The sequence below is a fragment of the Salmo salar genome, chromosome ssa07 (assembly GCF_905237065.1).
Source record: "Salmo salar chromosome ssa07, Ssal_v3.1, whole genome shotgun sequence".
Taxonomy (NCBI): Eukaryota; Metazoa; Chordata; class Actinopteri; order Salmoniformes; family Salmonidae; genus Salmo; species Salmo salar.
In genome coordinates, this window is record NC_059448.1 from 43,517,260 (window position 1) to 43,545,234 (window position 27,975).

Consider the following 27,975-nt stretch of genomic DNA (forward strand, 5'->3'; position numbering starts at 1 on the left):
GGTCCCAGAACAACTCAGAGATAGCCTATAGGCCAATGCAGCAGTAGGCCTATAACTTCCATCGTCAACTAAGTAAAATACATAGGCCTAAAGCTGACAAATAAAAACAGCGAAAATATCCTTATTAAAATTCAGGTATCAATCGCATTAATTCATCTCTCTACTCCTTTTCTATATGTCTTCATTTGAGCTATTGCTAGTGAAGTGCAACATTGTATCAACTCAGAAGGTTGGCGTGCTTAGGCGCTCACACTCCCTCAATGTTATTAGGACAGAGAAACAAAAATTGACAAAACTCCAAAATGACTCAGATTCAGATCAACTTTATTATCCCACAGGGGGGAAATTCATTTGGTCATGTGCTTAAAAAGACGGTACATAAAACATGAAAACACAGAAACTACACAATAGAATTCATTCAAAGTGCTATAGCCACACATTTAAAGTGAAAGTGCAATATGCTATATACTCGAGGGACCGATAGACTATCTATTATACGACCTAATGGCTGTTGGAATAAAAGAGTCCCCAGATCTATCGGTTTTAATTTTCTTTCCCCTTGTCCGGCTGCTTCTGTGACTGAATTTTGAGTGAAGGGGATGAGTACTGTCCTGTAAAATTCTTTCAAGTTTTAGGAGGATGAGTTTTTGTGTACAGCGCTAAAGCGTTTCCAAACACGCATATCAAACCAAAGGACAGCACACTCTGCAGGACAGATTTATAGAACATTTGTAAGATATGGCGGTTTACATTAAAATGATTCAGTTATTTATTTAACTAGGCATGTCAGTTAAGAACAAATTTAGTAGTGACACCTCTAAGGCACTGAGATGCAGTGCCTTAGACCGCTGCGCCACCTGGAAGCCCTAAGCTATGAAATAAACCAACCTGTTTCACACAACTGTAGCAGGTTGTGAATTTTGCGAACAACATTCCACTCCGAGAATGAGAACCATAAATTACTGTAATGCATGCATTAAGAGTAATTAATGTAACCAAATGACAGGGATTAATGGTACATTTTCTAGCCTACTGGTTACATATGTAATAGGGAATTGATCAAAATAACCAGTCAAAGGGAAAACGATTCACAAAAGGAAACAATGAATGTGCAAGAATTGGCAGGAGACAGCAGAGCACATTCTGGAGAGCTGAGTACATTCTGGAGAGCTGAGTACATTCTGGAGAGCTGAGTGCATGCATTCTGGAGAAAGATGCTCATCTCTTCGCCACACACCCCTCCCCTTCTTCTAGTTGCAACATTTAAAATTATGCTCAAGACACATTATCTTCACACATTGTGATCTGTGTATAATGATGAGATGCTCATGTCTCCGTCCTAATAATGCGAGTCGTTGTCCCAAATTACGGGACTGTAGGTGACAAGCTTAGGTCTGTATATTATGCACATAGAAACGCATTGGGCTTATTAAGGAAAGATTTTGGCTAGAGTGAGCCTTCTCACTTCGCCTCATCCTCTCTTCTGAAACTAGCGCGCAGAACAGCGCCCCTCTGTCTTACCATATGTAGCCCATGTATCTGATGCTGTCTGGTCAGAAAAAGTATGACATGCCATTCTTCTGGAGACAGAGGGGCGCTGTTTCGCTAGCTTAGATGCTTTATGTGAGATTGATGCGTCTTTCTATCGGTGCGCGTTTTGGTCAAATAAAGGATCAATATTTACATATTTTATTTGTACGGGCAAGGAGGTGCGGTAGGGCGGGCTAGGCCCCCTAGGGCCCGCCCATAATGCCGGCCCAGCACACAATTACATTGGATTAACATAAAACTCTGTCATTATCATTACTCAGACTGGAAATGCTGCCATTCTGTCATTTCAGCTGAGACGTTACAGGATGTTTTAGGGGCTGTTTATTTTCTGAGCAATACTTCTTTTGAGTTGGCATTGTAGTTCGCTTGCTGTGTGTGTGTGTGTGTGTGTGTGTGTGTGTGTGTGTTCAATCAATTTCAAGTTGCTTTCGATGTCTCTTTTTCAAGTGCTTTTTTTCCTCCAGAAATGTGCATTTACATTTCTTAATGAGTGGAAAACGTTTCCGAACGCATTTCAGCGGACATTGAAGATGAACTTTAAAGAACAAAAAACAGTAGTGAGATAAAGCAGTGTATTCTTGACATTTATTCCTTAGCTACATGTCTTATTTATTGGATTACACAGTTCCTCTGTAGTTCTACAGGAGTCGTGGCTGAAGAACTGGTCACGTCAGATAGGTCGGTTCATCTCCCAGTACAGCCAGCCAGCACCTCGCAGGGGACGAGAGGTCCGCACTGGTCGGTATACAGAGGGAAGTCAGGCTCAGAGCTCTGATTTTCATTAAACTGTCAGACAAGCAAACACCCCCCCCCCGTAAAACATGGAAGAGGCCAGGAATTGGAGCATGTGAAGGCACCCCCACGGAGCAGGTGGCATTTGACCTCAGAAGACCAGTTGGCAGCAGCCATGACCATCCTGTGTCTTTCTGATTGATACTGTGATTGAACTGTGCCTACCAGGGTTGGGGTCAATTCCATTTTAAATCAGTCGATTCAGGAGTACACTGAAATTCCAATTCCAATTCCAATTTATTTTACAGAAGGCAATGAGGAAAGTTGAAATTGAATTGGAATTTCAGTTTACTTTCTAAATTGACTTACAAAAAAAGGAATTGACCACAACCCTGGTGCCTATACTGCTCATAATTAAATCAAACGATAAGATCAGATTAGTATTTTAATACACATTTAAATATAATTTAAAAAATTGTGGTGTGTGTTTTTTTAATTGAGATTTCTTTATGGGAAATATTAATGTATATGTACATTTTCAAAGATTTGTGTACTGTATAACACTGGGAAAATACAAATATCTAATATAGTAGCATTTGTTATTGCTATGTGACAGCGGTGCATGTCAGAGACAGAGGTCTGGATAGTAAGGTGTGCCCTCTCAGATGTAGTAGTCTCAGCACCACACAGCACCACACTCAAAAACTAAACCCAGTTGCATGATTCCCCCAGAGAGCTTGCGAGAGACTCCCTATGATTGGTCAATTAATCATTCAGGAACAGTGTTTACGCCTTAAAGGAATAATCCACTCAAAAACATTTTTTTTTAAATGCATTAGTCCCAAAGTGTTTTGCATGTCAGCAGTCAAGGAATCAAGCGATTTGCCTTATCATGATGATGTGGCAAGTTACAATGTGCTTTTTGAAAGTCCCATATCTTGAAAATTTGATCGCTCACATGCAAAACATTTTGGGACTGAATCAACAGTGGACTACAAATACCAAAATATAGTTTTTTAGTGGATTATTCCTTTAATGCAGTATACACCCAGCATGGTGACAAAGGTCAATAGTCCCTTTTTCCCCTCTATTTCTGTTTTTATTCGGTTGTTGTTGCACAGCGAAAAGAGAATTGACCTGACCTCACAGTGATTGCCATGCAAAGTGGCCAAATTTGGCGCCAAATGGAATGTTTGAACTCTGTCTACAGTCCAAACGTTACCTCCACTGCCACGTGGCCAATCCACAGGTATTATTATGATCACATAGAGAGAGGAAACTACTGCTACAGTATGCCAGTGTTTAAATCTGTACATACCAGCATTGGAAACCCAGTTCTGATTGTCTGTGCGTGTTGCAGGCTTTAGGCCTGCATAAATCAAAGAGAAAACCAGCCCAAAACCGAACCTGTACGATCCCAAATATGCTGTATTTACCCTCCTACACGGCAGGTCAAGTTTCAAAGTTTCCCTCTCCGGGTTACGTGAAACACAACAAATATTGACTGGGGCCAAGCCTCTATCAGCACTCAGTGGATTTTTAACCCTCATTTTGGGATCTTTCTGCTCCCTCTTGGGTCCCGGCTGAAGGACTATATCTGGGAGTGTTAAACCTCAGGCAACACATACAGGCCTGGAACCATGAGACGCCTGGCTCTCCTCCTAGGCCTGTTGGCCCTACACCAAACCCACTGCTTTGAGTTTGTGGTAGAGGGAGAGTGGGAGACGGAAACGGTGAGTTCATATATTTCAATGTCGACTGTTATACGATAATGAGATTGTTTTATGTGTCTTAATTGCCTTAATGCTGCTGGACCCCAGGAAGAGTAGCTCCTGCCTTGGCAGCAGCTAATGTCGATTCTTAATAAATACAAATGTGTATTTTACAGAACTATATTTTATGTGATGTCCATGTGATTGATTAATGTACAACTTTTATTCTCTATTTTACAAACGACCCTTTTGTTCTACCAGTCATTAGAGGAACAACATGGACGATTTAAGGTGAGATGAAACTCTTTTTTTAATTTTTTCAAACAATTTGTCTGAATTAATGTTATATAATGTCATAGTTTGCTATTCACAATTGTTAATAATGTGCATTTCTTATATTCAATATTACATTGATTCAATAACGCAACATATTATGAGGTGGGTTTTTTGTTTTGCACAGTTACGGAAATAGAATACCAACAACATGTAAAAGCAAGCAGTCTGCCTCATTGACCTCTGAACTATTGATAAAGGTGTTACGCTGAGGTCAATGGTTTGAACCCAATGAAAGTCCTATACATGTGGTCAATATAGGCTTACTGACAATTCAAACATTTCATTTAGAATGTCTATAGAATTTTTATGCCATTATCACCAACCTATAGTTACTGTTACATATGAAACATTTTCTCTCTGAGGGCAGTATGGGACAATACAGATACTCCTGCATCCGCATTGCTTGCTATTTGGGGTTTTAGAATGGGTATCTGTAAAGCAGATTCAGAGCTGATTGTTTCTGTGTGTTTCCAGAGGGCGATATTGACCAGTGAGGAGCAGGAAGACTTTGAGGTAGGTTTCTCTCTCTGGCCTCTGCTTGATGTTCGACCCCTCTGTCCAATGTGACAGAGTTTAGTCCTCTTATCTACTAATCAATGGTCCTGTTTGAAGAGAATCCGCTGACAGATAGGTTATTGACTTCACTCTGCAGTTGCTACATCCATTTAACGTTTCTGTGGTAAAATGTGTCATTTTCTTTCTCAGAATTCACAGCCTGTTATACACTGAGTATACCAAACATTATTGGACACACACATTATACACTGAGTATACCAAACATTAGGGACACCTTCCTAATATTGAGTTGTACCTCCCCCTTTTGCCCTCAGAACAGCCTCAAATCGTTGGGTCATGGATTCTACAAGGTGTCGAAAGCGTTCCACAGGGATGCTGGCTCGTGTTGACTCCAATGCTTCCCACAGTTGTGTCAAATTGGCTGGATGTCCTTTGGGTGGTAGACCATTCTTGATAGACACAGGAAACTGTTGAGCGTTAAAAACCCAGCAGCGTTGCAGTTCCTGACACAAACCGCTGCACCTGGCACCTACTACCATACCCCGTTCAAAGGCACTTAAACATTTTGCTTTGCTCATTCACCCTCGGGATGGCACACACACAAAAACCATGTCTCAATTGTCTCAAGGCTTAAAAAGCCTTCTTTAACCTGTCTCCTCTCCTTCATCTACACTGATTGAAATGTATTTAACAAGTGACATCAAAAAGGGATCATAGCTTCCTCCTGGATTCACCTGGTCAGTCTGTCATGGAAAGAGCAGGTGTTCTTAAGGTTTTTTTATCATCAAGTAGATACTCCAAAAAACATGTTTCCTATCCATTTTTCAGTCAGATATTTTGATTTGTCGATTTTTTTAAAATTCTGTGTCCCGAAACCAGTTGTTTTATGTGGTTTAGATGTAAAGATGTAGAGAGCATGACTCACAATTCCTATGCAACGGCACTCGTCCCTAGTTGATGACATCACAGCCAAAGTCAGTCTCACGTGCTCCACCTCTCCCTGTAGGCCATCCGGGGTGATGACATCACAGTTAAGAGCTACAAGGTGGAGAGCCGCATCACGTCGCGGTTCAGCCACACCACGGTCAAGAGCTCTGTGGTCAACTCTGGTTCAAATGCCCAGAGCATTGGCTTCAACGTCCAGATCCCCAAACGAGCCTTCATCACCAACTTCACCATGTGAGCCAACCGTCTCAATCACAATAAAAATCACAATCTCAATTCTCAGTCACAATCCCAATGTCACGATCGCAATCACACTGCAATACAACCCTGAAATGAATGGAAAGAGCTGTGCACTATGTTGTGTCCTGTTGTTAGGAATGTGAATGGGATCACGTTTGTGGGCTCAGTGAAGGAGAAGACTGTGGCTAGGAACCTCTACGCTCAGGCTAGAGCCAGAGGGAAGGCCGCAGGCCTCGTCAGGTACCGTACAGCCCACAATGCACCATGGCTATGGTATTTAGTGTAGCTATACTGAAGAATGACATCTTGGACAATACAAGGAAATGGGTTCCCACCCATTTTTTGACCGTTATGAATCCTATGCCCTTCATAACGGTCTATGCCGTGTATAACAAACATTGTTGTTACATAAGACCTTTCTAGTGTCCTGTGACTGACTATAGAGCTGGTAATGCTACACCACAGGGCTAACTCCCAGGACATGGAGACCTTTAAGACGGAGGTCCACGTGCCTCCCGGCAGTAAGATAGAGTTTGAGTTGCACTACCAGGAAATGATGCAGAGGAAGCTGGGCTTCTATGAACACTCACTATACCTGCAGCCTGGACGACTGGTGCCTCAGTTCCAGGTGAGAGAGCCTACGTTTGTGCGTGTGTGCGTGCCTGTGTGTGGTATTTAACGACTGTATTTGATAGGTCAGTGCTGATGGGACAGCGTATTTGAACCTTCTCCCTGTCTCTCTGCAGGTGGATGTGTATATCTATGAGCCCAGCGGCATCGCCTCTGTGGAGACACCGAACACCTTGGGAGAGCATTTCAGCGGCATGGCCAAACTCACCTCCTCTAAGGACAAGGCTCACGTGGTGTTCAAGCCTTCGCTCCAGCAGCAGAGGAAGTGTGAGAACTGCACCACCAGCGCTATCGATGGCGTCTTTACCGTCAAATACGACGTCCTGAGAGACAGCAACGCCGGGGAACTGCATGTGGGTACACACACTGACAGAAACACACGCAGTAACACACTCTTTGTGTCACTTTAATCAATCAATCAAATTTATTTTTATATAGCCCTTCGTACATCAGCTGATATTCTCAAAGTGCTGTACAGAAACCCAGCCTAAAACCCCAAACAGCAAGCAAAGCATGTGAAAGAAGCACGGTGGCTAGGAAAAACTCCCTAGGAAAAACTCCCTAGAAAGGCCAAAAACCTAGGAAGAAACCTAGAGAGGAACCAGGCTATGAGGGGTGGCCAGTCCTCTTCTGGCTGTGCAGGGTGGATATTATAACAGAACATGGTCAAAATGTTAAAATGTTAAAATGTTCATAAATGACCAGCATGGTCAAATAATAATAATCATAGTAGTTGTCGAGGGTGCAACAAGCACGTCCGGTGAACAGGTCAGGGTTCCATAGCCGCAGGCAGAACAGTTGAAACTGGAGCAGCAGCACGGCCAGGTGGACTGGGGACAGCAAGGAGTCATCATACCAGGTAGTCCTGAGGCATGGTCCTAGGGCTCAGGTCCTCCGAGAGAAAGACAGAAAGAGAGAAAGAGAGAATTAGAGAGAGCATATTAAAATACACACAGGACACCGGATAAGACAAGAGAAATACTCCAGATGTAACAGACTGACCCTAGCCCCCCGACACATAAACTACTGCAGCATAAATACTGGAGGCTGAGACAGGAGGGATCAGAAGACACTGTGGCCCCATCCGATGATACCCCGGACAGGGCCAAACAGGCAGGATATAACCCCACCCACTTTGCCAAAGCACAGCCCCCCACACCACTAGAGGGATGTCTCCAACCACCAACTTACCGTCCTAAGACAAGGCCGAGTATAGCCCACAACGATCTCCGCCATGGCACAACCCAAGGGGGGGGGCGCCAACCCAGACAGGAAGACCACGTCAGTGACTCAACCCACTCAAGTGACGCACCCCTCCCATGGACGGCATGGAAGAACACCAGTAGGCCAGTGACTCAGCCTCTGTAAAAGGGTTAGAGGCAGAGAATCCCAGTGGAAAGAGGGGAACCGGCAAGGCAGAGACAGCAAGGGCGGTTCGTTGCTCCAGCCTTTCCGTTCACCTTCACACTCCTGGGCCAGACTATACTTAATCATAGGACCTACTGAAGAGATAAGTCTTCAGTAAAGACTTAAAGGTTGAGACTGAGTCTGCGTCTCTCACATTGGTAGGCAGACCATTCCATAAAAATGGAGCTCTATAGGAGAAAGCCCTACCTCCAGCCGTTTGCTTAGAAATTCTAGGGACAATTAGGAGGCCTGCGTCTTGTGACCGTAGCGTACGTGTAGGTATGTACGGCAGGACCAAATCGGAAAGATAGGTAGGAGCAAGCCCATGTAATGCTTTGTAGGTTAGCAGTAAAACCTTGAAATCAGCCCTTGCCTTAACAGGAAGCCAGTGTAGGGAGGCTAACACTGGAGTAATATGATCAAATTTTTTGGGTTCTAGTCAGGATTCTAGCAGCCGTATTTAGCACTAACTGAAGTTTATTTAGTGCTTTATCCGGGTAGCCGGAAAGTAGAGCATTGCAGTAGTCCAGCCTAGAAGTAACAAAAGCATGGATTAATTTTTCTGCGTCATTTTTGGACAGAAAGTTTCTGATTTTTGCAATGTTACGTAGATGGAAAAAAGCTGTCCTTGAAACAGTCTTGATATGTTCTTCAAAAGAGAGATCAGGGTCCAGAGTAACGCCGAGGTCCTTCACAGTTTTATTTGAGACGACTGTACAACCATCCAGATTAATTGTCAGATTCAACAGAAGATCTCTTTGTTTCTTGGGACCTAGAACAAGCATCTCTGTTTTGTCCGAGTTTAAAAGTAGAAAGTTTGCAGCCATCCACTTCTTTATGTCTGAAACACAGGCTTCTAGCGAGGGCAATTTTGGGGCTTCACCATGTTTCATTGAAATGTACAGCTGTGTGTCGTCCGCATAGCAGTGAAATTTAACATTATGTTTTCGAATGACATCCCCCAAGAGGTAAAATATATAGTGAAAACAATAGTGGTCCTAAAACGGAACCTTGAGGAACACCGAAATTTACAATTGATTTGTCAGAGGACAAACCATTCACAGAGACAAACTGATATCTTTCCGACAGATAAGATCTAAACCAGGCCAGAACTTGTCCATGTAGACCAATTTGGGTTTCCAATCTCTCCAAAAGTTACTTTTACTTTGTAACAGACATGTAATACAGGAAGTATGGGTCACTGTTATCTCACTGTTTCTCCTAGGTTTCTGACGGGCATTTTGTGCATTTCTTCGCCCCGGCCAACCTCTCCCCCCTTCCTAAAAACATTGTGTTCGTCATCGACGTCAGTGGATCTATGTGGGGAGTCAAGATGAAGCAGGTGTGTGACGTAACCACAGAAAAACTCACAGGGGTCAATCTGTGCCCCATCAGGGTCGTACATCTCTCTTCTCTCACAACCGGCAGAGCCTGCCTGCCAAATGCAACACTGCCCTCATGTGGGTATTCTGTGAAACTGCACTTAAATTACTCCAATCTCATTTATGACTTTATCGCTCTCTCTTGCTCTATAACTCTCTCTCTCTCTCAGACTGTGGAGGCTATGCAGACCATATTGGATGACCTGACCATGGATGACTACTTCAGCATTGTTGACTTCAACCACAACGTGCGCTGCTGGAGCGAGGAGCTGGTTCCAGGCAGCACCATACAGGTGGCTGAGGCCAAGAAATACATCCAGAACATCAAACCCAACGGAGGTGAGAGAAGGACGGAGAGAGAAAAGGGAGGGATGAAAGAAAGAGAGCGACAGAGAAAGAGAGAGAGATGTGGAGGAGTATAAGGAAGTAGAGGGTTGGGTGGAATTAAGTAATTGGGAGAGACAGAGGAAAGAGGAAGAGAGGAAAGAGTGGTAGATAATGAAAGGCTGTGTCTGGAAATGTATCTGATTGGTTCTCGCTGCCCTTTGACCCGATTCAGGCACCAATATCAATGAGGCATTGATGAGGGCGGTGCAGATGCTGGTGAAGGCGTCCAATCAGGGCATGATTGACCCACGCTCTGTCTCCATGATCATGCTGGTGTCTGATGGAGACCCCACTGTCGGTGAGACATCCTACCGCTGCTGATCCCAAAACGGACACTGACTGACTTTTCATCACCCACCTCATACCACTTCACCCCCCTTAATTTTCACCCTCACACCCCATCTAATAACCTCTAGTGGTGTACTGCCCTTCATATTATTGTGTTACCGTCATCCACCATCTCTCCCTCTCTGTGTAGGAGAGATCAAGCTCAGCGCCATCCAGAAGAATCTGAAGAAGGTCATGAGGGAGGAGTTCTCTCTCTTCTCATTGGGCATCGGCTTCGATGTCGACTACGACTTCCTGGAACGCATCGCCATGGAGAATAGGGGCGTGGCCCAGAGGATCTACACCAGCCACGACGCCTCAGATCAGATACGGGTACAATAGACCCCTGCCCCTAAAACTCCCATTCATCCTTCTCTCCCTAATCCTGCATCCAGTTGTATCACTACTCCTCCTCCATCCCCTCCCTCCGCTCTCCCCCCTTTGTAGGACTACCTCTCCTCTGAATTCTCCTCCTATTGTTGTATAATTACTCTCTCACCGCCATCTCTGACCTCTGGGAACTCACCACCCTCCTCCGCTCTCCCCCTCCAGCGGTTCTACAGCCAGGTCTCGTCTCCTCTCCTGAGGAAGATCACAGTTCAGTTCCCAGAGGACTCTGTCTCTGACGTCACACAGAACCACTTTGACAAGTACTTCAGTGGCTCAGAGCTGGTGGTGGCTGGGAAGGTGCTGCCCTCTGACTCCACTACTCTAAACAGCTTCACCACTGCATCCTCTGTGAGTCATACATACACATGCACGCATGCACACTCATACACACGATGGTGGAAAAAGTACCCAAAAGTCATACTTGAGTAAAAGTAAAGATACCTTAATAGAAAATGACTCAAGTGAAAGTGAAAGTCACCCAGTAAAATACTACTGGAGTAAAATTCTAAAAGTATATGATTTTAAATATACTTAAGTATCAAAACTAAATGTAATTGCAAAAATATACTTAAGTATCAAAAGTAAAAGTATAAATCATTTGAAATTGCTTATATTAACCAAACCAGATAGCCAGGGGCAAACTCCAACACTCAGACATATTTAACAAACAAAACATTTTTGTTTAGTGAGTCCACCAGATATGAGGCAGTAGCGATGACCAGGGATATTCTCTTGATAAGTGGGGGAATTTTCCATTTTCCTATCCTGCTAAGCATTCAAAATGTAAAAAGTACTTTTGGGTGTCAGGAAAAATGTATGGAGTAAAAAGTACATACTTTTATGGAGCAATGTAGTGAAGTAAAAGTAGTCAAACATATAAATAGTAAAGTACAGATACCCGAAAAAATTACTTAAGTAGTACTTTAAAAATATTTTTTACTTAAGTACTTTACACCACTGCATACCACACACACACACACACACACACACACACACACACACACACACACACACACACACACACACACACACACACACACACACACACACACACACACACACACACACACACCTGTGTCCTACCCTCTCTCTGTCCCCCTCTTCCTCCCAGGATCGTCTGGACCTGTCCCTTCAGACTGAAGCAGACTACCTGGAGCTAGACGCTGCACTGGCCCAGCAGCAGCATGCCTTCACTGGCTTCGCCAGACAGATGTGGGCCTACATCACTGTCAACCAGCTACTGGCCGAGAGGTGAGAGAGTGGGAGAAAGGGAGAGAGAGAGAGTTTAACACATCTTTATTTTCAATCTAAGGAGTGAATACAAAGCTTGTGCTATAAATTGCCAGCCCTTCGATACAGAATACAGAACATGAATAAACACACAGAGTAACATTTTGTGAATGTTATATCCCTGTTCCCTGCAGGTCCCTGGCCCCCACTGCTGGTCAGAAGAGGAAGATCACACAGAGGATCCTGACCCTGGCTGTGGAGCACCAGTTTGTCACGCCCCTCACTGCCCTACTGGTGGAGAGTGAGGAGGCCAAGGAGAGGCTGCTCGCTGACTCCCCTAAGGACCCCAAACAGGGCTGTTGTGCAGGTGCCTGATAAAAATCACTAGAGTCCCCCATTTTGGGTCTTGTAAATGTACATGAGGGCAAGAGAGTGACTAAAGCTTTCCCAAACTCGTTTTGTGTGTGTGTGTGTGTGTGTGTGTGTGTGTGTGTGTGTGTGTGTGTGTGTGTGTGTGTGTGTGTGTGTGTGTGTGTGTGTGTGTGTGTAGGAGGATCTGGTATGACTGCTCTCGGAGGAAGGACTCCAGTGCAGATGGTTCACAGCATCCCCCCCTGGGTCCAGATGACCACCCCTGCCCCCCCTAGCCACGCCGAGAGGCCCCTACCAGATCACATCACCATAGGTGACAATAACAACACACACACACCTCTATACACATCTGTGCTACAGTTTAATGCTTCTCTACCTGTCCATATCACAATACGTAGAAAGACACACATAGCCATTCCCTGTGTTGTATATATATTTCCACACTATGAGGTTGGAATAATGCTGTGAAATTGTGAATATTATGATAATGCACTGTGTAAGAGCTGTTTGAAAAGTCTGCCTGAAATTTCAGCTTGTTTTGCTGGGTGGGGTTTTTGGACTGACTGATGACATCACCAAGCGATATAAGTTTATAGGCCAATAACAAAGAGAGTTTGCACACCTCTCTGCCTATCCACTATAATTGAGAATTTCAATAAGCATTTTTCTACGGCTGGCCATGCTTTCCACCTGGCTACCCCTACCCCGGTCAACAGCACTGCACCCCCCACAGCAACTCGCCCAAGCCTTCCCCATTTCTCCTTCTCCCAAATCCAGTCAGCTGATGTTCTGAAAGAGCTGCAAAATCTGGACCCCTACAAATCAGCCGGGCTAGACAATCTGGACCCTTTCTTTCTAAAATTATCTGCCGAAATTGTTGCAACCCCTATTACTAGCCTGTTCAACCTCTCTTTCGTGTCGTCTGAGATTCCCAAAGATTGGAAAGCAGCTGCGGTCATCCCCCTCTTCAAAAGGGGGGACACTCTTGACCCTAACTGCTACAGACCTATATCTACCCTACCCTGCCTTTGTAAGGTCTTCGAAAGCCAAGTCAACAAACAGATTACCTACCATTTCGAATCCCACCGCACCTTCTCCGCTATGCAATCTGGTTTCAGAGCTGGTCACGGGTGCACCTCAGTCACGCTCAAGGTCCTAAACGATATCTTAACCGCCATCGATAAGAAACAATACTGTGCGGCCGTATTCATTGACCTGGCCAAGGCTTTCGACTCTGTCAATCACCACATCCTCATTGGCAGACTCAATAGTCTTGGTTTCTCAGATGATTGCCTCGCCTGGTTCACCAACTACTTCTCTGATAGAGTTCAGTGTGTCAAATCGGAGGGCCTGTTGTCCGGACCTCTGGCAGTCTCTATAGGGGTGCCACAGGGTTCAATTCATGGGCTGACTCTCTTCTCTGTATACATCAATGATGTCGCTCTTGCTGCTGGTGAGTCTCTGATTCACCTCTACGCAGACGACACCATTCTGTATACTTCTGGTCCTTTTTTGGACACTGTGTCAACAACCCTCCAGACGAGCTTCAATGCCATACAACTCTCCTTCCGTGGCCTCCAACTGCTCTGAAATACAAGTAAAACTAAATGAATGCTCTTCAACCGATCACTGCCTACACCTGCCCGCCCGTCGTGCATCACTACTCTGGACGGTTCTGACTTAGAATATGTGGACAACTACAAATACCTAGGTGTCTGGTTAGACTGTAAACTCTCCTTCCAGACTCACATCAAACATCTCCAATCCAAAGTTAAATCTAGAATTGGCTTCCTATTTCGCAACAAAGCATCCTTCACTCATGCTGCCAAACATACCCTCGTAAAACTGACCATCCTACCGATCGTCGACTTCGGCGATGTCATTTACAAAATAGCCTCCAATACCCTACTCAATAAATTGGATGCAGTCTATCACAGTGCCATCCATTTTGTCACCAACGCCCCATATACTACCCACCACTGCGACCTGTACGCTCTCGTTTGCTGGCCCTCGCTTCATACTCGTCGCCAAACCCACTGGCTCCAGGTCATCTACAAGACCCAGCTAGGTAAAGTCCCCCCTTATCTCAGCTCGCTGGTCACCATAGCAGCACCCACCTGTAGCACACGCTCCAGCAGGTATATCTCTCTGGTCACCCCCAAAGCCAATTCCTCCTTCGGCCGCCTCTCCTTCCAGTTCTCTGCTGCTAATGACTGGAACGAACTATAAAAATCTCTGAAACTGGAAACACTTATCTCCCTCACTAGCTTTAAGTACCAGCTGTCAGAGCAGTTCACAGATTACTGCACCTGTACATAGCCCATCTATAATTTAGCCCAAACAACTACCTCTTCCCCTACTGTATTTATTTTTTTATTTTTTTATTTTGCTCCTTTGCACCCCATTATTTATATTTCTACTTTGCACTTTCTTCCACTGCAAATCTACCATTCCAGTGCTTTACTTGCTATATTGTATGTACTTCGCCACTATGGCCTTTTTTTGCCTTTACCTCCCTTATCTCACCTCATTTGCTCACATTGTATATAGACTTATTTTTCTACTGTATTATTGACTGTATGTTTGTTTTACTCCATGTGTAACTCTGTGTTGTTGTATGTATCAAACTGCTTTGCTTTATCTTGGCCAGGTCGCAATTGTAAATGAGAACTTGTTCTCAACTTTCCTACCTGGTTAAATAAAGGTGAAATAAAAATAAATAAAACATAACAGCTAGTTTCAGGTTACACATCCCTCCCATTAGGCTCCTCCAATTATGCACCTCTCTCAGACCACTCCCAGACAGTCCTAGCAAAAGTTGTCCTTGAGAAATTGCATTTTGCTAAGAAGCTATTTTTTTGATGTGATGTAAAAATTCTAGCAAAGTGCGTAGCGCTTAGAATTGAAAAGATATTATTAATCCTAATCAGACAGTTTTTTTTACATGGACGACACATTGGAGATAATACAAGACAAGTACTGGAAACAATAGAACACTATGACAAATCTGGGAAACCAGGCCTGATATTCATAGCTGACTTTGAAAAGGCTTTTGATAAAGTTACGACTGGAATATATATATATATATATATATATATATATATATATATATATAAAGTATGACTGGAATATATGGAATATTAGAATTTTCAACCCTAGGTGTAAAATAGTAAATAATGTCTACTTCTCAGAAAGTTTTAAACTGTCAAGGCGAGTAAAACAAGGTTGTCCACTATCGGCATATCTATTTATTATGGCCATCGAAATGTTAAAAGCAGATCCAACAATAATATCAAGGGCCTAGAAATCCAGGGCTTAAAAACAAAGGTGTCATTGAACGCTGATGATTCATGTTTACTTTTAAATCCACAATTTGGATCCCTCTACAGCCTCATAGAGGATCTAGATAATTTTTTTGTCTCCTCTGGATTACAACCAAATGATGGTAAGTATACAATATTACGTATTGGATCACAAAAAAATACAACTTTTATATTACCGTGTAATTTACCAATAAAATGGTCTGACGGTGAAGTGGACATACTCAGTATTCATATCCCGAAAGAAAGAAATTATCTCATTACAATGCATTTTAATGTAAAGTTAGCAAAAATAGATAAGATCTTGCTACCGTGGAAAGGAAAATACCTGTCTCATTAACTCTTTAGTCATATCCCAGTTTACCTATTTGCTTATGGCCTTGACTACTGTACACCTAGCGACTTGTTTTTTAAATTATATGAGCAAAAAATATTCTATTTTATTTGGAATGGCAAGCCAGACAAAATTAAATGGGCCTATTTATATAAATAATATGAATACGGAGGGCAATAATGATTAAATATTAAAGCATTAGACCTCTCACTAAAGGCTTCAGTCATTCAAAAGTTTATGCTTAAATCCGAACTGGTTCCCTAGCAGATTAGTAAGGATGTCTTACACCATGTTCAAGAATGGTCTTTTTCCCTTTATTCAGATTACAGACTCTCACTTTCGGTTATTTGAAAATGAAATCATCTACAAAATATCTCTATTTTTAAAACAAAAGTTGGTTGCAATTTCAGTTTAATCCACCAGAAAAAAAACAGAACAAATATTACAACAAATATTATGGTTAAATTCAAATATACTAATTGATTAAAAAAACTATATTTTTGGAAAGAATGTTTAAAAAAGGTACAATCTTTGTAAATGATATCCTAAATAGGACTGGCAGAGTTGTTACACATGCAGCTAACAAAAATATGTGGAAATGTCTCCTGTACTCAAAATGTTAAATGGTAGAGGCAAGTGGAAGGGGGAGAAAGTAAGGAACTTGTCTGTCGGCCCTGCATTAAAGACCAAAATTGGCTAAAGAAAATTGTAATAAATAAAAAAGTATACCAGTTTCATTTAAGGACCCAAAAAATGACAGCTGTGCCATATATATTTGCAAAATAGTCGGGAAGAAATTTTGGATGCATTGATTCCATGGCACATGGTTTATGAACTGATACAGAAAACAACGCTGGATTCAAAGCTTCGTGTTTTCCAATTTAAATGACTATACAAAATTCTTGCAACCAATAGAATGTTATACATATGGGGGATACAACTATCCCAGTACTGCAGATTTTGCTGCAATGAGTCAGAATCATTAGATAATATGTTTTGGTACTGTCCACATGTAACTATTTTTTATTCTTTTTGACCATTTTAATTGAAAACAATCACAGTAAGTTACTTAATTGTTACCCAGAAATGATTTGATATTGAGATAAAAGCAGCTGCATTGCGCCATCAACATTGCCTACTTCCCTACCTGGCAATTTTGCAGTGGGTAATATTCTTATGTCCATTGTGTCACTATAGTAACGGTTGTCTGTCTGTGTGTTTTCTGTGTGACAGTGGAGAACGACCCTCACTTCATCGTCCACCTGCCTAAAAACAACATGGACATCTGCTTCAACATCGACTCAGAACCTGGACACATCCTCAATCTGGTGTCAGACCCTGGTGCAGGTATGTGTGTGCATGCAAAAATGTGTGTGTCTCTGCTTGTGTCCACTTACCTCTATTCACCGCCCTCTCTGTCCTCCAGGTGTGGTGGTGAATGGTCAGTTGGTTGGCTCTAAGAGGGTGGGGGTGGAGGACAAGGAGAAGGTGAACACGTACTTTGGCACCGTCTCAGTGTTCTACCAGCCTGACGGCATCAGGTTGTCAGTCAGCACCGACCGTATCGACCTGACTGACGGCAGGAACAACCACTCCTTCACCTGGGGAGCCACGGCCGACATCACCCAGGACAGGTAGGAACATGCACACCCACACACACAAACCGCTGGTCAGGCACCGTCAGCCTATTTTACTGTGGTAAGGTAAAAAAGTACATTTCAAAAGTACACGGTTTCCTGTTTTAACCACGTGCTATGATCTCTGTGTGTTTCAGGGTGAAGGTTTCCATAGTGAAGGACTCCAAGGTGATGGTGACGGTGGATGACAAGATCACTGTGATGGTGCTGCTACATCGTGCGTGGAAGAAACACCCAACCCACGTGGACTTCCTGGGCCTCTATATCCCCAACAACAACCAGTACTCCTCGCAGGCCCACGGCCTTATAGGTAGGTCACCTATTGGACCCAAGTGTTACCCTGTTACTGTACTGTTACAATAATGTTATAATCTAATTAAATTATTTTACATATAGTGGCAAGATACCCTACGTCTCTCTTAAAGTGAATCCTGCAGCAGTATCCCTATATTTAATCGTAGCCTACTTCACTAGGTTTCACTGATCTGTGTGTGTGTGTGTGTGTGTGTGTGTAGGTCAGTTTGGCAAGGAGCCAGAGGTGAGGGTGTTTAACCTGCACCGGGGAGCTGACCCTCTGAAGAAGGAGGCCACCATGGAGGTGAAGGGCAACAAGCTGGTCGTCACCAGGTAAGAACATCCCTGCTGCCGAGTAAAACCACACACCATTACAGGAAAAACATCAGCACACGTCACACATACTCAGTCGGTAGACTTCATCTCTGTTCAGGTAATCCTTCCACCATATCACACAGTGGGACATAGTGCATGTGAGTGCTAACACAGTGAGGCTTGTGGATGAGGTTGTAACTATTGGATGTGTGTGACAGGGGCTGGCAGAAGGACTACAGGCGGGATAATAAACGTGGATCTGACGTCTTCTGCTGGTTCATCCACAACAGTGGCAAAGGCTTCATCGACGGCCATTACACCAACTACATCGTCCCACGACTCGACAGCTTCCTGCCGCTCCCGCTCTGAGCGACCAATCGCCAGGCACACAGGGGTACCACGTAACCCAGGCAGTCAGAGACAGGGCGTAGTTCTAAGGGATATCCTATTCCACAGGTACAGGAGACACACACATTTGCAGTCAATCTGACTAGACACATATCTGTTATTACCTGTTTTCATATCACATCTCTGTCTGACAACTCTCTCTCTCTTTATAAAACGTTATAAAAAGCAGTATCAGTATGTATAGCAGTGTGAATGTTTCATTATTTTCATGAAGACTATGCTGCCGGGTTTGAACTTTATGTACACTTCTTAACCAGAACATTCCAGTGACTGTTGTATTTCTCAGATCTCATCTGACATGGCAAAATCCAAATGTTTTTCAATCAACCATTGTATCAAACAATTCATAGGTCAAACTTTATTCAATAAGTAATATTACAACATTAAATGTATTTGTTGAGAACCATTTTAATAACAATACAAAACTAAAAAGAAAATGTCCCCCCCCCACATAATCATTGCTTGAAGAGATACCTCCATAGAAAATGCATATTTAGAGAAAGTAACTCTGACACAGTAGAGTCTCTCGGCTGATGGGCCTCAGTGGAAGGGTAGGGGCTCTTGGGTTACGCTGTCATGTAACAGAAGTCATGATAGATCAGGCCATTTTAGAGAAATCCTCGTAGGCGATCCCGTCCACCCTCCTCCCTTTCATCCGACCCTGAGGAAGAAAACACACCCTTGTATGAGAAAATAAGAACCATTCATATCATCCCAAAGCAGTTGCTATACCAAACATCTATTCCACCACCAAACGGTAGAAACTGATGCATGACGAGAGCCATTTCGTGCCTGGTCCTTACCGAGTCAAGTGTGAGGGTGGCACTGAACTTTCTCTCGTCTATGGAGTCCAGTAGGGCCTCTGTGTCTCTGTACACACCGTTCAGAACCAGGACCCGTTTACCTGTGGGACAGATGGGATAGATTTGATTAGATTTGGTGAAATAACAGGTCAGATTACAGATAAAGTAAAAATGTACAGTTTGCAAATCATCAATTTCCTGTGGACATGTGTGTGAGTAACCGTGGCGAGAACTAGGTTACCTGGTGCAGGGATGACCGTCTCCAGGTGACTCTGGTCTAGTTTCAGTTTGTCCCCTGAGTCAATCATCTTCACTACGGCCGTGTATTTATCCTGCACCTCCTACAACATACAACTGTTAGCCTAAATACATATGATATTCTTCTCAATGGCAGCGTATTGACTATAAACCTCTTATAAGCTACTTAGAACACAAAACTGGCCCAATCAAACATCTTGGATATGATCATGCATGTGTGGAACTAATGTGTTACCTTGACGACTCCTTTCTTCTTGTGGTATTTCTCCCCCAGTCTCTTGGTAACAACTTTGATTACGATGCCGGGGTGCAGCCAGTGGTCCGCTCTCACAGACCTCTTCTTCTGCTTCTCCATCTGAACATAACACAGCTCACAAAGGGTTACATGCGCACGTGTTTAACACAGAGTTAACTTGACAGTGCATCAAGTCAGATCTGAGAGGGAGAACTGGAAACACTACCGTACCTCCATGATCTCATCCAGGGCTGATTTCTTCTTCTCTTTGGCTTCTGAGGTGGAGGGCGCATCTTTCCTTTTCCCTGATCCTGCTGCCTTCAGGGCACTGGGACCTAGGGCCACACTATGGGGAAGAGGTAGACACAGTGTTAATCTGAGTGAAAGAGTGAAATCCCCACAGTCATTTACTTTTGATGTTTTGCATTGCTATTGATGACGGTGAGTCATTCTTACTGAGCTTCAGATTACTGTACCTGGCTTTAGATGGGCCATCCGCAGAAGAACAGGAGCCCTTGGCCAGATTGAAGGTAACTGAAATATAATCCGAAATATAACCAGCGAGAGATAAGCGGACAAAACGGTGTAATCGGTATCATTTCTGACCAAACGCATCATGACTTACCTATATATATATTTTTTTTAAACATACCTTTCTCTTCTTCACTTTCTCGTTTCAACTCAGTGAAAACCGGTGCTTCCTGAAAAAAAGAGGGACAGATTGTTTTGAGTCCATGACATGTCATAGGTAAACAGTATCTTTGCTGAACAGTAGGGATGTGAATCTTTCCTTTCAAGCACGATTCGATACAGGAACAAAACTTTTAGTTTGAAATAATTCTGTGTGATTTGGTTGAATTATTTTCCATTCTAAATTAAAATCTGATACTGATGAAGTTTAGGAGCGGAGCCTCTGAGCTGGATCTGTCGGAGATGACTCCTCTGAGCTGTGTGTGAGAATGATGTATGGTGTGTGTAGGCGCCTGAGCTGAGCCAGAGGGCAAACTGAGCATTTACCACTATCTGATTGGGGGAGGGGGAATTTATGCTTTTTTCCCCCTCACTTTTGAAATCTCATTCACCTGATTATTTTGTAAAATGTCTATATTTATCTTTAGAAATGAGCTGAAATAGAAAATTAATATAACGCAGCTTTGGATTTCACCCCCGTCTCAAAAGCGAATGGTTGTGAACTTTACGGAGGAGAGTTGCTCATCTCCCGCTCTGACCACAGGCTTGCAAAATGTTTGTTATGAAATTACAACTTTAACCTGTTCATGTAAAAATGACAAAATGCACTGATTCTTTAAAGCAAAACCACCAAAACAATTTTGTATGGTGAACCTGGCAATCGAAAAGCCCCAATCAAAAGTTAGATGTGCAATCAGAAAGATGTGAGTTGTGTCCACTCCAGTAGCCTATACAACTCCAGTAAAACAACAGCCAGTAAAAAATAAATGTACAGTGCATTTGGTAACAATGACCCAGCAAATTACATTGGTTGTCACCCAATTAATAAAGCCTAAGATTTGACATTGCGAAAGCCATTTCACAAGCATTTGAATGCAGATAGTGTCACACAGATGTATGAATATTAGATCAGGGATAGGCTCTCGTTGGTGCGAGCTGCTCTGTGCGCAGTTGTTATCTGACTTGGAGATCAATGACTGTCATATGAATTGACATGCTTAGTTAGATAGGCTACTGAAGGAAAGGACACATCAATTCAGTCACAAAAGATTTGAGGTATTTTTGGAAAAACATTAGTGAACTGGGGGTTTGTAACTTTTTAAATAGATTTTCTGACCAATACATGCAACATTTTGATCAGTTTGGGCTCCCACGGACCAATGCACGTGTATCTTAAACATTTGTACCGGGTGCCGATGCGTATCAGTGAATCGTTACATTCCTAGTAAACAGAACCCTTGGCCAGTCCTTGTTCAGCAGACAGAGTGTAATATGTCCTCATAGTCAGAGGAGGGCAGTAGTGGTACTCTCTCACCTCTGGCTCCCTGCCTCCTTGGCCCCGGCGGACCTGCTCCTCTATGAACTTGGCACTGCGCTCCTGGTCATCAAGGTCCTGCTTCTTCTTCTTCTCCAGCTCCTCCTGCCTCCGGATGGTCTCTGGGTCGCGGTCGATGTACTGGATGTACCAGCCTTTGGGCGTCTCATCCACCTTACAGAAACCTGGGAGAAGTCATCAAACACAGCAATGTCAGGGATCTGACAGACACAGACAGACACACATAACCTCCGTTCTAAGAGGCATGAGCGTGAAAGTACCCTCTTTCCCCAGCCACTTGGTGAATTCAGTGAGAGTCTCCCACTGGGTGGAGTTCATATGGACATGCTCTCTGTCATTGATGTACTCGTTATAGACAATGTTGTTTTGCACTCGCTTGGTTCCTGGAGAGAGAGAGAAAGACATTCAGTCAGGTTGAGGTTTATCTTACGGTCTCTTTATAAGTAGCTAGTGTAATATTGCGTGCACATATAATATATAGATTCAGAAGAAATCAAATATTACCAAAGCGTCTTTTAATCAGCTCAATAAAGTCATTCTTGAACTCCCTTGGTGAGAGGAAGAGTGGAGAGAGGAGAAAGCAAGTAAGTCCACTGGTGGAACACCTCTCCTGGCTCATCATTACACCATTATTGACATGCCATTTTAACATTTATTGGAGACAGTGTTACAGAACACGACATAGCAACAGCCAGACCTAAGCAAATGCTGATTGACTCACTGTGAGAAGTTGTCCATGATCTTGTTAGGGTCCTCCGAGGCCAGCAGCAGTTGTCTCTGGTGGGACTCGGACATACAGTGGCATTTGAAGCCATTCTATGGGCAGAAAGGGAGAGTTAGTTCAACCTTCTGTATTGTATTAACTAGCTCTTGTCCCTGGCGTTACCGTTAGTGCGCAGAGCCTAACTTCTGACATGCCTGATCGAGATCTAGCTAACGTTACTTTCCTGAGGACAATACAGTCTATCTAGCTCGCTAGCTAACTTACATGGTTAATTTAAATTATGTCCCAATGAGGAGGTCGTTTATGACGCGTGCAACATTTGGCTTGCACCTACTAGCAAATATGCCAAACGTTACGCTCTATAATGTTAGATAGCTAACGTTAGATAGCTAATTTAGCTAGCCATCTTTCTTACCTCGTCTCGACATTGTTTCTGGCACATTTGACAATACCATCGCAATTTTTGAAGACCTTTTGCTTTAATCCTATTCCCGATCGCCTTTGGGCTTAGAAAACCCTCTTTCCCCATGTCAAATAATAATCGTCTACATAAACATATGCAAGACAATTATTTATATTCGAAATAATCCTCGAACACGTTCAAATGTTATGCTCTTCTCCTTCCTCATAAAAATATGCCGCTTCCGTGGGTATTTCGTCATCAATTTACGTGTACTTTGAAGTAACGCGAGGTTTGTTTTTTCGTACACATGTTGCCATTTACTTGCGCTTGCGCAGTCCTGTGAGTCTGACCTTCATCGAAGTAATCATGTTCGCCAGGACCAGCGCGTTGGTGTTCCTCCCACAATGGTAACGTTTTATTTGCAAAATTCCGTATTTTTGACAACATGATTTTGAGCGTTGTGCTGTCGTACACAAATTACAAATATGTACGTCGTATGCGTTGATGAGCCATGTTAAACATTGCAAGGGCGCGCTAAACCGGTGTAGGCCGCAGATGGTGTATGGTGCACTGTGAATGGCCAAGTTCAGCCGGTGCGGTGGCTAAGATTACATTAGTTTACTAACTAACTAGCCATGTCATTGTATTGTGTGACAGCTAACTAACGTTGGTTAAATGGTCCTTTAGTAATTCGTACAACGCCAGATGTTTTCAGAACAGTGTTCAGCTCTTGTCAAATTCACTCTCCCTCCCGCTAACTAAGTTAGCATGCATTTTCTGGATAAACCTAACATGCTAACGTTAGCTGGTGACATGGACTCTAGGATAACGTTAACTAACAGATTGCTTGTATAGTTGTACTAACAACATTTATTCGCATATAGGTAGCTAGCTATTTGTATTGGGAGGCAAATAGTTTGTAATCCCCTAAACGTGAACATCCTCAATATGTTGCGAACTTACAATGATAATGTTTCTAACTTACCTAGCTAATTCTGTTTGTTTTGTAGTGGGCAGGTCAGGAACATGGCTACCTTGAAGGACAGTAAGTATTTACCATGCCATCTCTTTGACTACTCTGTATTACATAACATTCACCCTTGAGCTTCCTCTTTAAAGTGTTATGCACAAGTGAAACTTTTAAATCATGATGATATTGTAGCTGTGTGTCTCAATGTTTTTGAACCTCAAATGTTTAGTCAGTTAGTGGCATCCTTCGTTCCCATTCTAGTCACCATCCGTTTGAAGTCCATCAAGAACATCCAAAAGATCACCAAGTCCATGAAGATGGTGGCCGCTGCTAAGTATGCCCGCGCTGAGAGGCAGCTGAAGCCCGCCCGTGTCTATGGAAACGGCGCCGTGGGTATGTCATTGCTCGCTCTGCATGATCTCTATATACACACACACGCTAAAGTCCAAAGGAATGGACGATTTCTATGTGACGGTCATGACTGTCTGTTATTATGGTCCTCTATTAAGACTATAGTGAGAGGGCATATGTAGATCAGGGCCTTTATTCATAAAGTCTCAGAGTAGGAGTGCTGATCTAGGATCAGTTTAGCCTTTTATATCACAATGAATAAGATTACATGGACAAATGGGACCTGATCCTAAATTAGCCCTGGTACTCAGGCGCTTCTTGAATACCATCCCTGTACTATCAGGGTTGTTCCACACACACTTATTGGAAAGGCTTTTGTGACGTTTGACCGGGGTGTTCAACAAACCTGTTGATGGTCCCTCTTCTCTTCCCTGTATGTCCCCCAGCCCTGTACGAGAAGGCTGAGATCCAGGCCCCGGAGGGAGTGGCCAACAAGCACCTCCTGATCGGTGTGTCGTCTGACCGTGGTCTCTGTGGCGCCGTCCATTCCAACGTGGCCAAGGCCATCAAGGCCAAGATTGCCACCCTCACCGGCGAGGGCAAGGAGGTGATGGTAGTCAATGTGGGGGACAAGCTGAGGAACATCCTGCAGAGGTACAGAATGATGATAAAGAAATGCAGCCACGTCAGCTTTACTTTACTGTATGATGCCCACAGCAACCGGTCCACTTTAGTGGTTCCCTTTGGAATTTAGTTTATTACCATGACAACAGTGTTCCCTCCCCGCCACCCAGGACACACGGCAATTACCTGCTGCTCAGCTGCAAGGAGGTGGGCCGCAAGCCCCCCACCTTTACCGACGCTTCCATCGTCGCCACAGAGCTGCTCAACATGGGCTACGAGTTTGACCAGGGTGCTGTCATCTACAACAGATTCAGGTATGGATGGACTCCTTTCACAGCCACATCAGTGTCTTGTCTCCTCCAAATGTTTTCTTAGTTGAGACACTATTGGTATGGGAAGATTCACGTCATGGATAGTCCCATCCTTATCCTTCAAAGTACATAGCCCATTATCAAAACAAGTCTTGAATGGATGTTATTTTCCCCCCTCATTCAGGTCTGTGATCTCCTACAAGACTGATGAGAAGCCCATCTTCTCCATTGATACTGTTGCTAATTCAGGTACAACACCATTGGTTTGAAGGTCGCTTTACTTCTTTAGTCTGTCGTTGGGGAGGGGGTGCTGCTACGCTGACATCTGGAATTGTTTTACGATGGTCATACTATGGATCATTTAGCTATTTGATTGTTTTGTTTTTAAGACCCCTTTAGGTTTTAAAACAATATATACATATATTTGGCCTTTACTATTAAAGCCCATGGAAACACATTGAATAACACATTCATACATGGCAAAAAGGACAGTCCAAAAAGAAATCATAAGCAACAAGGTTTTGACGTGTCTGTCCTAAATCTAGGAGATATATAAACTCAGTGTGTGATATATCACACATACAAAATGTGTACATACATTTAACCCCTTTTTTGGAGGGTAGGCACTAAACTACCTTTATATTTCCATTTGTTAAAAAACCCCGGTACTGGTTACCTTCAGAAGAGTCCCATAACACTTGTGGGGGTTGTAGAGCAAAACAGAACACCATCGCGTTCGTGAGACTCTCCTTTCAGCAGTGGGGGTCCTATTAGTTTGTAGCCCAAACGGTTCGCACCTTCCCAAACAGAAGTTGGCACATCGACAGTACCGACTTCAGACGAGTCTCCTGACATTTGTCGGGTTGGTCGAGGAAAACGAAGACACCATTGTGTTTGAGAGTCCCCTTTCCAGAGTGGTCATAATAGTTTTTAGGTCAAACCGTTTGGACACTACAGACGTTTTCACGAGAAGACCGATTTTTCGGGATGTCTCATGGTCTGCCAGATGTGGAAGTGCTACATCAGCGGATGCGGTGGCTCCCAATGCAAAAAACCTTTAACTGACAGATTTAGATTATAATTTGTTTTGTTCATTAGGTTGATGCGCTTGTACGTCAATCGACTGTAGGGGGGGTTAAAGATGTATGCCCCACAAAATGGCCAACTGACATCATACGTCTTCTTTTTCCTCTCCTGTAACAGAGAACATGGGCATCTATGATGACATTGATGCTGACGTGCTGAGGAACTACCAGGAGTTTGCCCTGGTCAACATCATCTACTTTGGCCTGAAGGAGTCCACAACCAGCGAGCAGAGTGCCAGGATGACCGCTATGGACAGCGCCAGCAAGAACGCCTGTGAGCATCTCCTCCTCAGCCGCTGCCCCTAACAACTGGCTTACTGCTCATCCTCCTCACTTGTCTATTAAGTCGTAGTCGTCCTGCCTTCCTCACAGCACACACAGTAGCTGTAGTCCTTTGTGATTATCTTCCTCAGTCTCCCTCTACTGCTTGATTGCCCTAGTGTTATACCTCTAGGTTTGCCGTTGATATTACAATATCAGCTAATCTGGTTGCCAGGTCTGTGTGCCTGCACTGTGATGGCTTTGTTCTCAGATTCATATCAACCCTGGCTCTGTTCTGTCCCCTCCAGCTGAGATGATTGACAAGCTGACCCTCACCTTCAACCGTACCAGGCAGGCTGTCATCACCAAGGAGCTCATTGAGATCATCTCTGGAGCTGCTGCCCTGTGAGTACTGTTCACACTCTCAGCTTCTTTCTGTTTCACTCTTTGTCCCTCTCTCTCCCTCACACATTGGTTGTCTCCCCTTGGTGTTTGATCTGTCCCTCACAGTAATGTTTTTTTCTTCTTCACACACATCCATCCCCACTCATTCTTAACCTTGATTAGTTACCTAGACCTTTGAAAATATCCCCAACTTGACTCCTTGCATGAGCCCACCCATTGTCTGTCATTATTAAATATTTAGACTTCTTTTTACGTTTGTTCACTAATCATTATTTTCTATCAACCTTATTACTCCAATCCCTCATGTTGGTACCAGGACATAAATCATGTGATTGTAGGTAACAGCCCCTAGGGTACATGTGCTATGCTCAAAGGAGATAGTTGCAAGTGCTTTTTAGTCCAGGACTATGCTTAGTCTGTGTCCGGAAAACCATCCCACTGTAGTCTTAAGATGGAATAGCTCCCTCTAGGGCCTAGTGTGTTCGATCGTGTATCCAGTGTTTTTTGTTAAAATCAGAATAGAAACCCTATTATTCCCCCACATTTACTGTGACATTTTGGTTGGGTATTTTGATTTCATCCCGTTTTTTCTGAATGTGTGGTTTCAGATAAATGGACGAGGTCCTCCTGCTATCATCGCCTGTTGTTCTGGCGTACATGCTTCTGAGTACTTCAAACGGCTGTCATCGAGAGTTTTATGAACATTTGTGCTTCTATTTGTAAAATATACGGTAAAAAATAAACCTCTTACAGAGAAACATATTCCTTTTCATATGTCCTCCTAGTTCTACTCACAATAAATACTACTTGTGACTATGAAAATGAGTGGTGTTTGAGCATAAAGCTAGGCTACAATTTGACATTGCTATTATGTTTTCCTTGTGTCTGAAAAATGCTAATGCACTGCCAAATATAGGCTGTCTATGGAATGTATCACTTCAAAAGGTTATCATTGCACTCAATTCCTTTTAAATAAAAGTTATGGTATTTGGTACAATTCTTCTTATTCTAGACTAATAAAATGTATAAATGCAACAATTTCAAAGATTTTACA

At 43.3% G+C, this 27,975-nt stretch overlaps 3 protein-coding genes across 4 annotated transcripts; 2 read left to right on the plus strand and 1 right to left on the minus strand.

Moving 5' to 3' along the window:
• The first annotated feature begins 3,618 nt into the window (after positions 1 to 3,618).
• LOC106609267 (inter-alpha-trypsin inhibitor heavy chain H2) lies at positions 3,619 to 18,646 on the plus strand. Its single transcript, XM_014207873.2, has 20 exons — positions 3,619 to 4,016; positions 4,257 to 4,286; positions 4,806 to 4,844; positions 5,854 to 6,026; positions 6,168 to 6,272; positions 6,498 to 6,660; positions 6,779 to 7,015; positions 9,295 to 9,411; positions 9,622 to 9,790; positions 10,011 to 10,136; positions 10,317 to 10,498; positions 10,718 to 10,903; positions 11,667 to 11,806; positions 11,980 to 12,152; positions 12,336 to 12,470; positions 17,045 to 17,158; positions 17,238 to 17,445; positions 17,586 to 17,758; positions 17,964 to 18,075; positions 18,276 to 18,646. The coding sequence occupies exons 1-20, from the start codon at positions 3,924 to 3,926 to the stop codon at positions 18,424 to 18,426; spliced, it is 2,826 nt and encodes a 941-aa protein (XP_014063348.2). The 5' UTR covers positions 3,619 to 3,923; the 3' UTR covers positions 18,427 to 18,646.
• A 162-nt stretch (positions 18,647 to 18,808) lies between these two features.
• LOC106609268 (DNA/RNA-binding protein KIN17) lies at positions 18,809 to 23,176 on the minus strand. Its single transcript, XM_014207874.2, has 12 exons — positions 22,927 to 23,176; positions 22,509 to 22,603; positions 22,292 to 22,335; positions 22,048 to 22,170; positions 21,767 to 21,951; positions 20,414 to 20,462; positions 20,238 to 20,295; positions 19,993 to 20,107; positions 19,762 to 19,881; positions 19,510 to 19,609; positions 19,269 to 19,369; positions 18,809 to 19,126 (listed from the first exon to the last, which is right to left on the minus strand). Exons 1-12 carry the CDS (start codon positions 23,038 to 23,040, stop codon positions 19,064 to 19,066), a joined length of 1,167 nt encoding a protein of 388 aa, XP_014063349.1. The 5' UTR covers positions 23,041 to 23,176; the 3' UTR covers positions 18,809 to 19,063.
• On the plus strand, positions 23,171 to 27,913 carry atp5f1c (ATP synthase F1 subunit gamma). 2 transcript variants are annotated; one of them, NM_001139678.1, is given in 9 exon segments: positions 23,265 to 23,321; positions 23,925 to 23,959; positions 24,146 to 24,277; positions 24,682 to 24,889; positions 25,030 to 25,173; positions 25,355 to 25,419; positions 26,374 to 26,529; positions 26,825 to 26,921; positions 27,530 to 27,913. In NM_001139678.1, coding segments are annotated over 9 exon segments (882 nt in total). In that variant the 5' UTR covers positions 23,265 to 23,280; the 3' UTR covers positions 27,534 to 27,913.
• Positions 27,914 to 27,975: the final 62 nt, after the last annotated feature.

What these genes read in the sequence shown, in the direction of transcription:
- LOC106609267 (XM_014207873.2), top strand. Translation starts at nt 3,924, where the DNA reads ATGAGACGCCTGGCTCTCCTCCTAGGCCTGTTGGCCCTACACCAAACC. An exon ending in GAGAGTGGGAGACGGAAACG is followed by an intron (nt 4,017 to 4,256) that starts GTGAGTTCATAT and finishes TTGTTCTACCAG; the next exon opens with TCATTAGAGGAACAACATGG. An exon ending in GCTTCACCACTGCATCCTCT is followed by an intron (nt 10,904 to 11,666) that starts GTGAGTCATACA and finishes TCTTCCTCCCAG; the next exon opens with GATCGTCTGGACCTGTCCCT.
- LOC106609268 (XM_014207874.2), bottom strand. Translation starts at nt 23,040, where the DNA reads ATGGGGAAAGAGGGTTTTCTAAGCCCAAAGGCGATCGGGAATAGGATT. An exon ending in GCTGATTAAAAGACGCTTTG is followed by an intron (nt 22,171 to 22,291) that starts GTAATATTTGAT and finishes CTCTCTCTCCAG; the next exon opens with GAACCAAGCGAGTGCAAAAC. An exon ending in AGAAAGTGAAGAAGAGAAAG is followed by an intron (nt 20,296 to 20,413) that starts GTATGTTTAAAA and finishes ATTATATTTCAG; the next exon opens with TTACCTTCAATCTGGCCAAG.
- atp5f1c (XM_014207850.2), top strand. Translation starts at nt 23,281, where the DNA reads ATGTTCGCCAGGACCAGCGCGTTGGTGTTCCTCCCACAATG. An exon ending in TTGGTGTTCCTCCCACAATG is followed by an intron (nt 23,322 to 23,924) that starts GTAACGTTTTAT and finishes TTTGTTTTGTAG; the next exon opens with TGGGCAGGTCAGGAACATGG. An exon ending in CTATGGAAACGGCGCCGTGG is followed by an intron (nt 24,278 to 24,681) that starts GTATGTCATTGC and finishes TATGTCCCCCAG; the next exon opens with CCCTGTACGAGAAGGCTGAG.